The sequence below is a fragment of the Neoarius graeffei genome, chromosome 5 (genome assembly GCF_027579695.1).
Source record: "Neoarius graeffei isolate fNeoGra1 chromosome 5, fNeoGra1.pri, whole genome shotgun sequence".
Taxonomy (NCBI): Eukaryota; Metazoa; Chordata; class Actinopteri; order Siluriformes; family Ariidae; genus Neoarius; species Neoarius graeffei.
This window is the reverse complement of record NC_083573.1, coordinates 53,298,234-53,310,754: the sequence shown is the minus strand read 5'-3', so window position 1 is coordinate 53,310,754 and position 12,521 is coordinate 53,298,234. Positions and strand designations below refer to the sequence as shown.

At 39.8% G+C, this 12,521-nt stretch overlaps 1 protein-coding gene across 2 annotated transcripts in view; it reads left to right on the top strand.

The window, feature by feature from the left end:
- The window catches only part of dpyda.1 (dihydropyrimidine dehydrogenase a, tandem duplicate 1), a 326,140-nt gene that overhangs the window by 283,007 nt on the left and 30,612 nt on the right, over positions 1–12,521 (top strand). Inside the window, exons 19-20 of one of the 2 annotated variants that reach the window (XR_009654732.1) lie at positions 8,330–8,472; positions 10,755–11,554. Coding sequence is in view for 1 of the 2 variants with exons in the window: in XM_060922033.1 (XP_060778016.1) it covers positions 8,330–8,472 (143 nt within the window). In the remaining variant the exon portion in view is untranslated. The remainder of the gene's footprint in view (positions 1–8,329; positions 8,473–10,754; positions 11,555–12,521) is intronic. The other variant, XM_060922033.1, reaches the window with a different exon arrangement.

Here is a 12,521-nt window from a genome sequence, read left to right as displayed (position 1 = left end):
AAGGGCAGAGAGGGTGCCATACATTTAACCAAAAAAAAAAAAACCCTGAATATCCCCCTGACAATCACTGTTTAGTTATGCTGAAGTTTTCACGTCAGTAAAATGTGCAAAAGTTGTGTCAGTACAGCACCCTGTGACCCACTGAACCTGTGTCTGTTACCAAGGAAATATACCAAGCATTTGCTCTTCTAAACCTTAACATAGAGCTTGCATAACCAAATTAACTAAATATGTCCGACAGACAAATTAGTAGAGCGCCAATTAGTCCGTAAGGCATCATCATACTCATTGTGATGAGAGGCATTGTTTCGACTTGCCAGCATCCTGAATACAAAGTCGAGCTCAGTTAAGTGCCTGTGTGGAGCTGCACATGCCCTTCTGGAGTCTGTGGAAGTGTCCACCAGTTTCCTCTAACATTGACTTCCTTATGCTCATGGATACTCAGTATTAGCCCTAAGTGTGTGTATGAATATGTGAACATGTGTCTTGTGATGGAATAGAGTCTTGTCTATGGTATGTTCCCAGCATGCATCCATTGGTCCCAAGATAGGTTCCAAATCCACTGTGATCCTGACCAAGATAACTGCCAATAGAGCTGTAATATTTCAGTATTGCTGTCCATACTGATCTTGATGCTGTAATGAATATCATTTAAATGTGAACCTATGAACATTAATAACATAGATCTGCATCATCTGCATTATAATCATATTACTACTAACACACACACACATTTTATATATATATATATATATATATATATATATATATATATATATATATATACAACCCCGATTCCAAAAAAGTTGGGACAATAAAAACAGAATGCAATGATGTGGAAGTTTCAAAATTCCATATTTTATTCAGAATAGAACACAGATGACATATCAAATGTTTAAACTGAGAAAATGTATCATTTAAAGCGAAAAATTAGGTGATTTTAAATTTCATGACAACAACACATCTAAAAAAAGTTGGGACAAGGCCATGTTTACCACTGTGAGACATCCCCTTTTCTCTTTACAACAGTCTGTAAACGTCTGGGGACTGAGGAGACAAGTTGCTCAAGTTTAGGGATAGGAATGTTAACCCATTATTGTCTAATGTAGGATTCTAGTTGCTCAACTGTCTTAGGTCTTTTTTGTCGTATCTTCCATTTTATGATGAGCCAAATATTTTCTTTGGGTGAAAGATCTGGACTGCAGGCTGGCCAGTTCAGTACCCGGACCCTTCTTCTACGCAGCCATGATGCTGTAATTGATGCAGTATGTGGTTTGGCATTGTCATGTTGGAAAATGCAAGGTCTTCCCTGAAAGAGACGTCGTCTGGATGGGAGCATATGTTGCTCTAGAACCTGGATATACCTTTCAGCATTGATGGTGTCTTTCCAGATGTGTAAGCTGCCCATGCCACACGCACTAATGCAACCCCATACCATCAGAGATGCAGGCTTCTGAACTGAGCGCTGATAACAACTTGGGTCGTCCTTCTCCTCTTAGTCCGAATGACACGGCGTCCTTGATTTCCATAAAGAACTTCAAATTTTGATTTGTCTGACCACAGAACAGTTTTCCACTTTGCCACAGTCCATTTTAAATGAGCCTTGGCCCAGAGAAGACGTCTGCGCTTCTGGATCATGTTTAGATACGGATTCTTCTCTGAACTATAGAGTTTTAGCTGGCAATGGTGGATGGCACGGTGAATTGTGTTCACAGATAATGTTCTCTGGAAATATTCCTGAACCCATTTTGTGATTTCCAATACAGAAGCATGCCTGTATGTGATGCAGTGCCGTCTAAGGGCCCGAAGATCACGGGCACCCAGTATGGTTTTCTGGCCTTGACCCTTACGCACAGAGATTCTTCCAGATTCTCTGAATCTTTTGATGATATTATGCACTGTAGATGATATGTTCAAACTCTTTGCAATTTTACACTGTCAAACTCTTTTCTGATATTGCTCCACTATTTGTCGGTGCAGAATTAGGGGGATTGGTGATCCTCTTCCCATCTTTACTTCTGAGAGCCGCTGCCACTCCAAGATGCTCTTTTTATACCCAGTCATGTTAATGACCTATTGCCAATTGACCTAATGAGTTGCAATTTGGTCCTCCAGCTGTTCCTTTTTTGTACCTTTAACTTTTCCAGCCTCTTATTGCCCCTGTCCCAACTTTTTTGAGATGCGTTGCTGTCATGAAATTTCAAATGAGCCAATATTTGGCATGAAATTTCAAAATGTCTCACTTTCAACATTTGATATGTTGTCTATGTTCTATTGTGAATACAATATCAGCTTTTGAGATTTGTAAATTATTGCATTCCGTTTTTATTTACAATTTGTATTTTGTCCCAACTTTTTTTGGAATCGGGGTTGTGTATATATATATATAAAGTATAGTGTGTGTGTGTGTGTGTGTGTGTGTGTGTGTGTGTGTGTGTGTGTGTGTGGTATATATTGGAAAAAGTGTGTGAACCCCTAGGCTAATGACTTCAGCAAAAGCTAATTGGAGTCAGGAGTTAGCAAACCTAGAGTCCAATCAATGAAATGAGTTTGGAGCTGTGAGTTCGAGCTACGTTGACACTCAAATATTTTGCATTTGCTATTCACAAGAAGTATCTGCTGATGTGAATCATGCCTTGCAAAAGAGGACCTAAGATCAAGAATTGTTGATTTGAATAAAGTTGGAAAGGGTTACAAAGCAATCTCGATGAGTTTAAATATGCATCAGTCCACAGTTAGACAAATGAGATGATTTAGTACTGTGGCTTGTCTCCATAGAAGTGGGTGCCCAGCTAAGATTACTCCAAAGGCTCAACGCAGAATACTGAATGAGGTAAAGAATAACCCTTGAGAAACAGCTATTGGCTTGAAGGAATCAATGTAACTGGCTAACATCTCTGTTCATGAGTCTACCAAATGCAAAACATTGAACAGGCAGGGTGTCCATCACAGGAAGCTGCTGCTCTCAAAAAAAAAAAAACACTGCTGAGTGCATGAAATGACACTCCATAACACTACTGGGAAAATGTTTTGTGGACTAATGAAACAAAGGTTGAATTACTTGGGAAGAAGGCACAGCACTACATATAGTGTAAAAAAGGGTAGATGAAAACATCATGAAGTACAGTGGAGGTGAAGGTGGAAGGAGCATTCTGATTTGGGGCTACTTCCTTGCCTGATGGTCTGGACAGCTTGCCATCATCGAGGGGAAAATGAATATCCAAATTTATCAAGGTATCCTACAGAATAATGTCAGGATGGCTGTCTGCCAGCTAAAGCTCAGTAGAAGTTGGGTGATGCAGCAGGACAATGACCTGAAACATGAAAGTAAATCTATGATAGAATGATTTTAAGAAAGAAAATCCACCTTTTGGAGTGGCCCAGTCAGAGCCCAGACCTTAACCCAGTAGAGAGCCATTCAAACCAGACATCCTAAGAACATGGCTGAGCTGAAGCAGTTCTGTACAAAGAATGGTCCACAATTCCTCCTGAATTTTGTGCAGGTCTGATCCACAGCTACCGGAAGCACTTGTTTGAAGTTATTCCTTACCAAAGAGCCAGTTATTAATAAAAGGTTAACCAGTTATTAAATCCAAGGGTTCACTTACTTTTTCCACCAGTCCTGTGAATGTTTAATGGGTGTGTTCAATAAAGACATGAAAGATTATAATTGTTTGTGTGTTATTAGTTAAAACAGATTGTGTTTGTCCATTAATGCAACTTAGATGGAGATCGGACCATATTTTAAGATAAATTTATACATAAGTGCAAAGGGTTCACTTACTTTTTCTTGCCATATTACTTTTGCTTCATAGCTACAAACAAGCTTATTATTATTACAGTTCATTCATCAAGACCTCTCAAAGAAATAATCAGTCAGGTTGAAATACATTCTAGTCAAACTTTTGTGGACACCAAATCATGCTTTCTGAATATCTCATTCCAGATTTAGTCCCCCTTTTCTGTTATAATAAACTCCAGTCTTCTGGGAAGGCTTTCCACTAGATTTTAGAATGTGGCTGTGGGGATTTGCCCATTCAGCCTCAAGCACATTAGTGAGGTCAGGCACTGATGTCAGGTGAGGAGGATTAGGATACAGTCAGCATTTCAGTTCATCCCAAAGGTGTTTAGTGGGGTTGAAGTCTCAGGACTCACAGGGGTTTTTTTTCCACTCCAACCTTGGCACACCATGTCTTCATGAACCTCATATTGTACACAGCGACATTGTTATGCTGGAACACATTTAAATTCCAGTGAATGGAACTGTAATGCTACAGAATAACAGAAAACATCCTCTACAATTATGTACTTCCGACTTTGTGGAAATTGTTTGGGGAAGGCTCACAAGGCAGGTTTCCGCATACTTTTGGCATTATAGTGTACATAGCTTTTCTGTTTGTGAACTCATCTCATTCATACAGCAGTTCTGGTTTGTCTCATTTCATTCTCAACAAATCATCAAAAACTTAAATATAAAACCAATGTAAAAATGAATGCCATTGGTAAACAAGAGCGTGAGAATGCAGAGAGTGGGTCAGGGGCTGTTCAAATATAAATATAAAAATTTTCATTGCCATCACAGCCTACTCATATTTTATATTCCATGCTTATTCTAATATAACCTGTCTTTTATAATGCACTGCACACCAATGTAAGCCATAATTTATTGATGCAATACAGCCTTGCAACGTCTTCATGTTCCCCCACTTTTTTTCGTGTATAGCAGGAAGGCAGAGGAAAATTGAAGGCCCTTTGTGAGCCTGCACTGAAAGGCTCAGAAATCAACTTGGCCATTTTCTATAAGAGGATGTTAGTGCTTAAAGCGCAGTCTTCTCCCTTTCTGCCAGCAAACAGCAATATTTTGCTTTAACTTTGTCATTCGTTTTGCCGGTATAAAATAGTCCTTTCAGCATTTGATCGCTTTCCTTGTATTCTGACCCGTGGAGCATTTGTGCTGTAGCTGTATATCTTCATCTTCCCAATTGCCGAAGAGTGTGACCTGTGTTTCTACATTACATGCAAATGGGAGTGTGTGGACTGTGGAGAGTGCCCTGCCTGGTTGATCCACTGTGGGTGCACCAGGATGAAAGCTAGGGCTGATAGACAGAAAGGAATTGACTGGAGAGCTGTTCACAGTCAGCATCCACTGGGTACACACAGAGCATCATGGCCTTTGCAGATCTTGAATAGCAAGCACATGGATCCAAATGCTGAATTATGCATCTTTCTCAGTCCACCAGATTGTTGATATCACAAACCAAAGCTGCTTTGTCCCACCAAAGATAATAGGCCACATTGGCTAAATGGAAAGTTACTGCTAAATCGCAACTTCTTTTATGGATTTTGTAAATTCAAGGGTCTATAGCATATCTATAAATGAGCTGGTTTGGACAGCTGAAACATTTTTTCTATTCTAATTTTAATAAATGTGTATGTAAATTATATTATGTGGATTTGTGTAGGAATTAGGATGGAAAGGAATTACATCATCAAAGTGAAAAGATGAACTGACGACATTTTCCAAATGCAAACCCAAATGCAGTGGTATGGTGGTGCAGTGGTTAGCACTGTCGCCTCACAACAAGAAGGTTCTAGGTTTGAGCCCAGTGGCCAACGGGGGCTTTTCTGTGTGGAGTTTGCATGTTCTCCACATGTCTGCGTGGGTTTCCTTTGGGTGCTCCGGTTTCCCCCACAGTCCAAAGACATGCAGGTTAGGCTAATTGATGGCTTTAAATTGACCGTAGGTGTGAATGTGAGTGTGAATGGTTGTTTGTCTCTATGTGTCAGTCTTGCAATGATCTGGCAACTTGTCCAGGGTGTACCCCGCCTCTCGCCCATAGTCAGCTGGGATAGACTCCAGCTTGCCCATAACAAGATGAGCAGTTATGGATAACGGATGGATGGATGGAAACCCAAATGCATTCAGTGTTCATCAGAATTATCTGCAACTGATTATCCAGAACTGAATGTCCAAAGATTCCATATCATTTTCATTGCCAGGGCAGAAAGGCAATGTTATTATCAAGGTGAAAATAGCCTTCAGTGACTGTGTAGTCACTGGTCAAATAAAAACATTCAAGCAGTAACACTTATTAAAATGGCTTAAATGGTGAAATTTGTAACATTTTTATTTGTTGCTAATACATGGAACTTCAAGAATCGTTCATGGTTTCATGTATATTAGCCACACAATATTGTTATGTATCCAAATGACTTACTAAACCCCAGATTTGTTAAATGCATGAGTTGAAATATTACATTGCTTTTGTATCCTTCATTCACTGCTGTTGCTATTCACCACAGAGTAACAGGCAGCACAGAGTGGCTCGGGATATTCATTATGATCCTGTAGGTCATGTCTAGGTGGAGTTCCCTAATTGTCTTTCCTTGGATGTGCTCTCCTTGTTTCTCATGTTTATCTGATGTCTCCAAATTTCAAACTCACCATGTCCCATTTGATTTCTGTCTACATCTCACTGTGTTCAGAATTATTCATCAAAATCAGGTGCTACGTGCATGTCTTACATGAGTGCCTCATGCCATTGAACCAACAATAGACAAAACAACGAGGAGATGCTGACTGGTGCAAGGGCCTCCTACCTATGACCATGTCTCCCCTAAGCCAAAGAAACAGTTATAACTAGTGATATGAATTTAGGAGACGACGATAATCTTACCACTGACCTTAAATTAGGGCACAGCACCAACTTAATGAATGTCCTGAGATCAACAACCAGACAGAGATCTTTATAAATGATCAAGAAACAAAACATAGCCTAACTACTTGCTGTCATAGCCAAATTACTGATGAACTGCAGGATCAGAAAACAGTTACAGATCAACTGCTGTTACTACTGATCAGGAAACAGTCACAGTCCAGCTACTGACCTGATTTCAAATGGTCAAAACACACTACTGACATGTGGTCCAGACACAGCCCAAATATTGACCTATGATATTAACAACAGTCTAAAAAACAAGCTGCTGACCTGATATCAGAACATAATCACAGCCCAACAGCCTTTTTGCTTTATTTATTGTAAAATAAAAGCTCTCAAGAAGACTGGAAGTTCACGGTCATTAAGCTTTTATTATTATTATTATTATTATTATTATTATTATTATTATTATTATTATTATTATTATTATTATTATTCCTTGTCTGTCAAACATGGTCTCAAGGCTTTTCTGCTTTTAAAATAATTATTTACACAGAAGTAATGCTTTGGATGTACTATGGGAGGATTTGGAGTCATCGAGTGTTGCTCATTCATTTCTAATGCAATTAGAAGCCTCAGTAGTTTCTCTGCAGTGTTCGGGGGGCAGTGAATGTGACCCACACTCACACTCAGATCCCTAGGCTTACGTTTGAGTGTCAGCTACCAGAATTGTTAAGTGTCTCCTGACTAAGTTGACTGTAATTCGTGTCAGTAGATTACATGACTCGAGCATGTTTCATTGGACAAGCGTGCAGAATAGCGTTGGAGGAGATAAACTCATCACTCAGTGAAGGTGAGAGGTGCCTTAGCTCTGCAACCAGGCAGGTGTCTGTCATGGCAATAACACTTGTGTGACTCGTTGCTCAGTATTGCCCAGTTTTTCTAATGTCTTTTAATTTCTGCAGAAGTAATGTGGAATAAAGAGTGTGAGTGATATTTTCATCACAAAGTGTGTTGATCTCTTGACTGTCTTTCAAAGATTACACTACTGACCTGAAATTATGAGATCACTGAACCCAAAACTAATGAGCCGATATTTCTTGGAGGCTTGTTCTTCGATACCTTCTTCTTGTCATAAATATGTTATCTATACCAGTGAAGGTCATATTATATTCTCTGTGTGATTAGTAAGGGTCATTTAACAAGAAGGAGAAAGCTGGTCTTTGCATGTGTGCCTATGTCTCCACACTAGATTTTAGTGGCACTGGAGCTAAATGAGGGGAGACAATGTCTCCCACTGATCAATGAGGGAAAGGCCTGCCAGCTAACTGTGGTTACATCTAATGTGATAAACAACTCCATCTGTCACCGGTTTTAATTCATTCAGGACACTGAGGCCCAAGTAAATAAATAAAGGTTGTAACATTAGAAGGTACAACACTCCCCAAAGCTCTCACACTGAAATGAAATATATGTGTATGGGCTTGTCAAAGAGAAAGAAAAAGAGAGTGAGATAGACATGATTATGATGAATGTTAATGAGAAAGATCATTTTGCTCTTACATGAGATATGCTACTGCATGACCATTTCATCCATATTAGATGCTTAGTCAGATTTTGTGATTGAAATATGATCCCCCCCCCCCTTGTTTTTATTTGTATGCATTCAGGCAATGCCATTCGTCCCATTGCCTTGCGTGCGGTGTCAGCCCTAGCCAAGGCACTCCCTGGTTTTCCTATCTTGGCCACTGGGGGCATTGACTCTGCTGAGTCTGGCCTACAGTTCCTCCATGCTGGTGCCTCAGTACTGCAGGTAATGTTGCTCTCAATATTTACTGAATTTAGCTTTGTAAATGTGTTCAAATCCAGTTTAAAAAATACAAGATACCAAATATAATTTGCATGTTAATTTAGGATTAAAATGGCATTTCATTATCATCTATAACTCCAAATCAGAACAAGTTGAGATAGTATGGAAAATGCAAATTAAAAAAAAAAGCTAAGATACTAAATTCTAAATTTACTTTGACTTGTATTTCATTGCAGACAGTATGAACCCAAGATATTTCATATTTAGGTTGGTCAACTTCATTTAATTTGTTAATATACATCCATTCCAAAAGAAAAGTTGGGACAGGGTGCAATTTAGGGCTAGTAATGAGGTAAAATAATTAAATAATGATGTGATTAGAAACAGGTGATGTCAACAGGTGATTGTAATCATGATTTGGTACAAAATCAGTATCCAGGAAAGGCCTAGTCTTTGAGGAGCAAAGATGGGCTGAGGATCTCCAGTTTGTCAACGAGTGCATGAGAAAATTATTGACATGTTTAAAAACAATGTTCCTTGAAGAAAAGATAGGAAGGGATTTGGATATTTCACCTGCTACTGTGCATAATATTAAATAATTTACAGTGGTGCTTGAAAGCTTGTGAACCCTTTAGAATTTTCTATATTTCTGCATAAATATGACCTAAAACATCATCAGATTTTCACACAAGTCCTAAAAGTAGATAAAGAGAACCCAGTTAAACAAATGAGACAAAAATATTATACTTGGTCTTTTATTTATTGAGGAAAATGATCCAATATTAAATATCTGTGAATGGCAAAAGTATGTGAACCTTTGCTTTCAGTATCTGGTGTGACCCCCTTGTGCAGCAATAACTGCAACTAAACGTTTCCGGTAACTGTTGATCAGTCCTGGCTTGGAGGAATTTTAGCCCATTCCTCCGTACAGAACAGCTTCAACTCTGGGATGTTAGTGGGTTTCCTCACATGAACTGCTCGCTTCAGGTCCTTCCACAACATTTTGATTGGATTAAGGTCAAGACTTTGACTTGGCCATTCCAAAACATTAACTTTATTTTTCTTTAACCATTCTTTGGTAGAACGACTTGTGTGCTGAGGGTCGTTGTCTTGCTGCATGACCCACCTTCTCTTGAGATTCAGTTCATGGACAGATGTCCTGACATTTTCCTTTAGAATTCGCTGGTATAATTCAGAATTCATTGTTCCATCAATGATGGCAAGCCATCCTGGCCCAGATGCAGCAAAACAAGCCCAAACCATGATACTACCACCACCATGTTTCACAGATGGGATAAGGTTCTTATGCTGGAATGCAGTGTTTTCCTTTCTCCAAACATAATACTTCTCATTTAAACCAAAAATTTCTATTTTGGTCTCATCCGTCCACAAAACATTTTTCCAATAGCGTTCTGGCTTGTCCACGTGATCTTTAGCAAACTGCAGATGAGCAGCAATGTTCTTTTTGGAGAGCAGTGGCTTTCTCTTTGCAACCCTGCCATGCACATCATTGTTGTTCAGTGTTCTCCTGATGGTGGACTCATGAACATTATCATTAGCCAATGTGAGAAAGGCCTTCAGTTGCTTAGAAGTTACCCTGAGGTCCTTTGTGACCTCGCCGACTATTACATGCTTTGCTCTTGGAGTGATCTTTGTTGGTCGACCACTCCTGGGGAGGGTAACAATGGTCTTGAATTTCCTCCATTTGTACACAGTCTGTCTGACTGTGGATTGTTGGAGGCCAAACTCTTTAGAGATGGTTTTGTAACCTTTTCCAGCCTGGTGAGCATCAACAACGCTTTTTCTGAGGTTCTCAGAAATCTCCTTTGTTCGTGCCATGATGCACTTCTACAAACATGTGTTGTGAAGATCAGACTTTGATAAATCCCTGTTCTTTAAATAAAACAGGGTGCCCACTCACACCTGATTGTCATCCCATTGATTGAAAACACCTGACTCTAATTTCACCTTTAAATTAACTGCTAATCCTAGAGGTTCACATACTTTTGCCACTCACAGATATGTAATATTGGGTCATTTTCCTCAATAAATAAATGACCAAGAATAATATTTTTGTCTCATTTGTTTAACTGGATTCTCTTTATCTACTTTTAGGACTTGTGTGAAAATCTGATGATGTTTTAGGTCATATTTATGCAGAAATATAGAAAATTCGAAAGGGTTCACAAACTTTCAAGCACTGTAAGGAATCTGCAGGAATTTTGGTGCATAAGGGGCAAGGGCATAAGCCTAAGCTGAACACCTGTGATCTCTGATCCCCTCAGACAGCACTGCATCAAGAACCGTCTTTCATCAATGGAGCACTTGCATGTGACGTCACAGCCGATCCAGATTGTGACAGACGCCATCTTGTCGGTCAAACGCCATATTTCCGCCTTCTACTTCTACTTTTGGTTCTACTTCTACCTTTTCTTCTGGAAAAACCTACTATATACAATTCTACTACAACGGCTGCGGCTACAAGCTCTCCCTACCTGTGCACGTTTTTTATGTTTTTTGTGTGTATTTTTGCGTGTTGTTCGTCTGTACCGGACTTCAATATCCACTACAACCGTATGGACTTACTGGACATTGGTTTCCAGCAGAAAATGACGGTTTGTAGCGATTTCCATCGCATGCACAACATTCCGGACGAGGAAAAAAAAAACATTCCGGATGAGATAGCGAGACCAGCGGGGTCTCCGTGGATTGCTATTGGAAGCAAAGCTAAGGAGGCGGCGCCGGGAGAGGAAGCAAAAGCGAGGCTGCAGAGCCGGCCTGTTGACTAAGCTCAGAAAACAGCCACTCAAATCTCCACTGCTAAGCCTCTACCTCTCCAACGCCAGGTAAACAAGAAGGACGATTTGGAATTACAGCTGGAATTACCTTATTCTATTCTACAATCGGCTGGTCAGTGCTATACTCAATACTTAAGTGACTTACCCATCCAGTGAGGATTATTTTCTTGTTTACAAGATGCCACATCTGAGTCGCTGACAAATCCTGAATTTCTGTAAAGATAACTGTCCAGAGATTTATAAGCACGCAGTGCTTCACCACTGAACAGCGAGGGAAAGTTAATGAGGTAATTATACATGTCCGGGTATTCCACCTCTGGCAGTTCCATATCCACTGACACGGTCGTGAAAACTCCGTCCGGAAAGCCATAAGGGTCACTAATCTGTAGATCGTTTATTTTAGACATATATCTAGTTATCTGTTCATTAGAAAAATGAGCCGTGTAGTCCGTCGGTTGAAATTGATCCATTCTGTACACGAGTGCAGCAATATTCAGCTGTGCTGTTGACCGACAAGATGGCGGCTGTGTACTTTCCGGTCACGTGACTGCAAGATCTCTATAGCTGATATAATGACATAGGATTACTTTGGCAAACCTTTGTCAAGCTCTACAATATATAGTTACATCCACAAATGCCAGTTAAAACTTTACTGTGCAAAAAGGAAGCCTTATGTTAACTGTGTCCAGACACACCATTGACATTGACTTCTCTGGACTCGGAAGCATCTGCGCTCGACCATCACACAGTGGAAATGTGTATTGTGGTCAGACAAATCAGTATTCCAGGTCTCCAGACCAAAGACAAAAAGCACCATCCAGACTGTTACCATTAACAAGCCCAAAAGCCAGGGTCTGTCATGGTATGGGGTTGTGTCAGTGCCCCCGGCAAAGGTAACCTACACTTCTGTGATGGCAGCATTAATGCAGAAAAGTACATTGAGATTTTGGGGCAACATATGTTGCCTTCAAGATGACATTTTTCCAGGGATATTTCAACAAGACAATGCAAAATGTATAAGAAGAGGGTGCCTGTCCCCTCTGTCCCCAGTAGAGAATGTGTGGTGAACTTTGAAATGAAAAATATGACAATGAGGACCTCATACCTTAAGACCTGTTTGCAGGAAGAATGGGATGAAATAACACCTGAAACACTTCATTGTTTTCAGTTTTAATTTCAATTTCAACATACCATCCCAAATTTTTCTGATTTGGGATTTTAGTTGAAAAATATTCTAGAAATGTATGCAGACAA